Genomic DNA, 2678 nt, shown 5'->3' with positions numbered 1-2678 from the left:
TTTCAGGTGATGTTTAGACGAGCGCGATGTCTAGAGCCTGGTAGCTTAGCATCTTTATCTTGTGGTTTTTATGGCCTGTGCGCCCAATGTAGTTAGATTGATGTTTTGGGATAGTTTTATACACTTGCAGATTGTTCGCCGTAGCGTTTACCGGTTGGTAGACGTGGCATAACACCCCGTTGGATTTCTTTTTATCTAGTTTCCGTTTTTATCTTCCGTTGTGCTAGTTTTGTTGTTTAATCTGCATGTGTTAGGGCTTTTATTGGGCCTTGTTTGGGAGGGGGGGGTGTTACAGTTTGTATCAGAGCCTAGGTTTAGAGCCTATGAAGAGTTAAGTCTTGACTTTCTAAGTGGTTAAGTGTGTTTTGAGACCTCTAAGCGACCTTAAGAAGCTAAGTGATAGGCTTAGGACTCTAGGTTACGCGGTGAGAAGTGTGTTGCTTTCTGTCTTGCTTGTTTGCTCTTTTGGTAACCTCGTTGTTGTAGCAGAAGTCTGTGATGCCTCCTCGCCAGCGAACCGCAGTGTTTGAAGACGTGGGTGAAGTGGGTAAGAAATCTCGGTTGGCCGAATCTAGCAATGCCTCTGGGGTAACTGAGCGGTGGATCCGGAGTGGTTTGTCCACAAGAGTAAGTCCTAGTGCAGCGACCTTGCCAGCACTCCGTGATATAAGAGAGTATGGGAGGATAGAGGTTCATCATCCGGCGGTAGGGTCATCTCAAGAGAGGGTGCTCACCTTAAATGAAGTTCGAACAAGCGACAGTGACGTAGTAGTGGGAACCTTCCTTGTGCAATCCGTGCCAGCAACAGTCTTGTTTGATTCAGGGGCGTCTAACTCGTTCATATCACCCGGCCTCGTGAAGAAGTTGAGCTTATCTGGGGGCACGGGAATGAGGTTTAACGTGAAGGTAGCGTCGGGAGAAGTTAGGATGTGCGACCGTCTTTTCGAGGGCGTCAAGATCTTTATCAAAGGAGAAGAGTTTCCTAGTGATCTAATCCAGTAAGACTTGGACGGGGTGGATGTGGTCTTAGGTATGGACTGGTTGGGGCGGTTTAGAGGCCAAATCTTGTGCAAAGATCAGAAGGTGGTGCTACGAGGACCCAGCGGGAAAAGAGTGTCATACCGTGGAAAGATGGAAGAACCCGGAATTAAGCTGGTGTCTGTGACAAAGATGAAGAGGTATTTGGATAAAGGCAATGAGTTGTACTTGTGTTCGGTCGAGAACTTGAAGGCAAAAGGAGAGGTAGCTCAATCTATACCCGTAGTCCGTGAATTCCTTGATGTATTTCCCGAAGAAATACCGGGTATGCCTCCTACTAGGGAAGTGGAGTTCTCAGTGGACCTTATGCCAGGCACTGCACCCATTTCTAAGGCCCCATATCGTTTGGCTACGCCAGAAATGCATGAGTTGAAGACCCAATTGCAAGAACTCCTTGATAAGGGCTATATCCGGCCAAGTACATCACATGGGGAGCTCCGGTCTTGTTTGTAAAGAAGAAGGACGGAAGTATGAGGTTGTGTATTGACTACCGGGAGCTGAACCAAGTTACCGTTAAGAACAAATACCCTCTCCGAAGAATAGACGACTTGTTTGACCAACTCCGTGGCGCAGGAGTGTTTTCCAAAGTTGACTTGAGGTCAGGATACCATCAGATAAGGGTAGCAGACAAGGATATTCCTAAGACTGCGTTTCGGACTCGGTACGGTCACTACGAGTTTACAGTTATGCCGTTTGGGATGACTAATGCCCCTGCAGTTTTTATGGATCTGATGAACAGAGTGTTCAAACCCCACCTCGACGATTTTGTGATCGTGTTCATCGGCGATATTTTGGTCTATTCGAAAGATAAGAGAGAGAATGTTGGACATCTTCAGACGGTACTTCAGATCTTGAGGGAGAAGCAGTTGTATGCCAAGTTCTCTAAGTGCGAGTTTTGGAAAGACAGTGTTACGTTTCTAGGCCACGTGATTGATAGTAGAGGGATTTCTGTGGATCCGGACAAGATACGGGCAGTGAAGGATTGGACTGCACCTTCATCGGTGTCGGAAGTAAGAAGCTTTCTTGGTTTAGCAGGTTATTATTGAAGGTTTGTTTTGGATTTCGCCAAGGTGGCTCAACCTTTGACTAAGTTACTAAGGAAAGAAGTGCCTTTCGTTTGGGATCAAGCTTGTGAGTTAGCATTTCGAGATTTGAAGGAGAGGCTCACGTCTGCACCAGTCTTAATATTGCCATCAGGAACGGAAGGGTAGGGCTTCTTCTGGTGGCCTAATATGAAGAAGGAAGTTGCAGAGTTTGTTGGGAAATGCCTTAACTGTCAGAAGGTAAAAGCGGAGCGTTGTAAGGTAAAGGGGTTGGCACAACCATTAGAAATTCCACAAGGAAAGTGGGATTCTATATCTATGGATTTCGTGGGAGGATTACCGACGACCCGTTCGGGTAAGGACAAAATCTGGGTGATAGTTGATCGTTTGACCAAGACTGCCCGCCTCATCGCAATGAAAGAAACCTGGACAATGACACAGTTGGCTCAATCCTATGTCAACCAAGTGGTAAAGTATCATGGAGTTCCGAGGGATATTGTCTCCGATAGAGATCCAAGGTTCTTGTCTCAAATGTTGGAAATCCTTGCAAGCAGCTCTTGGAACTAAGCTAAGCCTCAGTACTGCTTTCCACCCAGC

The 2678-nt window shown here is 46.6% G+C and overlaps 2 protein-coding genes across 2 annotated transcripts; both read left to right on the top strand.

Annotated features, from left to right (window-relative positions):
- The first annotated feature begins 1032 nt into the window (after positions 1-1032).
- LOC109174094 lies at positions 1033-1491 on the top strand. Its single transcript, XM_019323380.1, has one exon. It carries the CDS (start codon positions 1033-1035, stop codon positions 1489-1491), a length of 459 nt encoding a protein of 152 aa, XP_019178925.1.
- Positions 1492-1508: 17 nt separating this feature from the next.
- On the top strand, positions 1509-2084 carry LOC109174093 (RNA-directed DNA polymerase homolog). The gene has a single exon (XM_019323379.1). The coding sequence runs from the start codon at positions 1509-1511 to the stop codon at positions 2082-2084; it is 576 nt and encodes a 191-aa protein (XP_019178924.1).
- Positions 2085-2678: the final 594 nt, after the last annotated feature.

The sequence above is a fragment of the Ipomoea nil genome, unplaced genomic scaffold (genome assembly GCF_001879475.1).
Source record: "Ipomoea nil cultivar Tokyo-kokei standard unplaced genomic scaffold, Asagao_1.1 scaffold0519, whole genome shotgun sequence".
NCBI lineage: Eukaryota > Viridiplantae > Streptophyta > Magnoliopsida > Solanales > Convolvulaceae > Ipomoea > Ipomoea nil.
Note: the sequence above shows the minus strand (reverse complement) of the source record. Positions and strands in the feature narration are given on the sequence as shown.

Bases quoted from the DNA above. Each gene is read 5' to 3' on its own strand.
- LOC109174093 (XM_019323379.1), top strand. From the start codon at position 1,509: ATGAGGTTGTGTATTGACTACCGGGAGCTGAACCAAGTTACCGTTAAG.
- LOC109174094 (XM_019323380.1), top strand. From the start codon at position 1,033: ATGGACTGGTTGGGGCGGTTTAGAGGCCAAATCTTGTGCAAAGATCAG.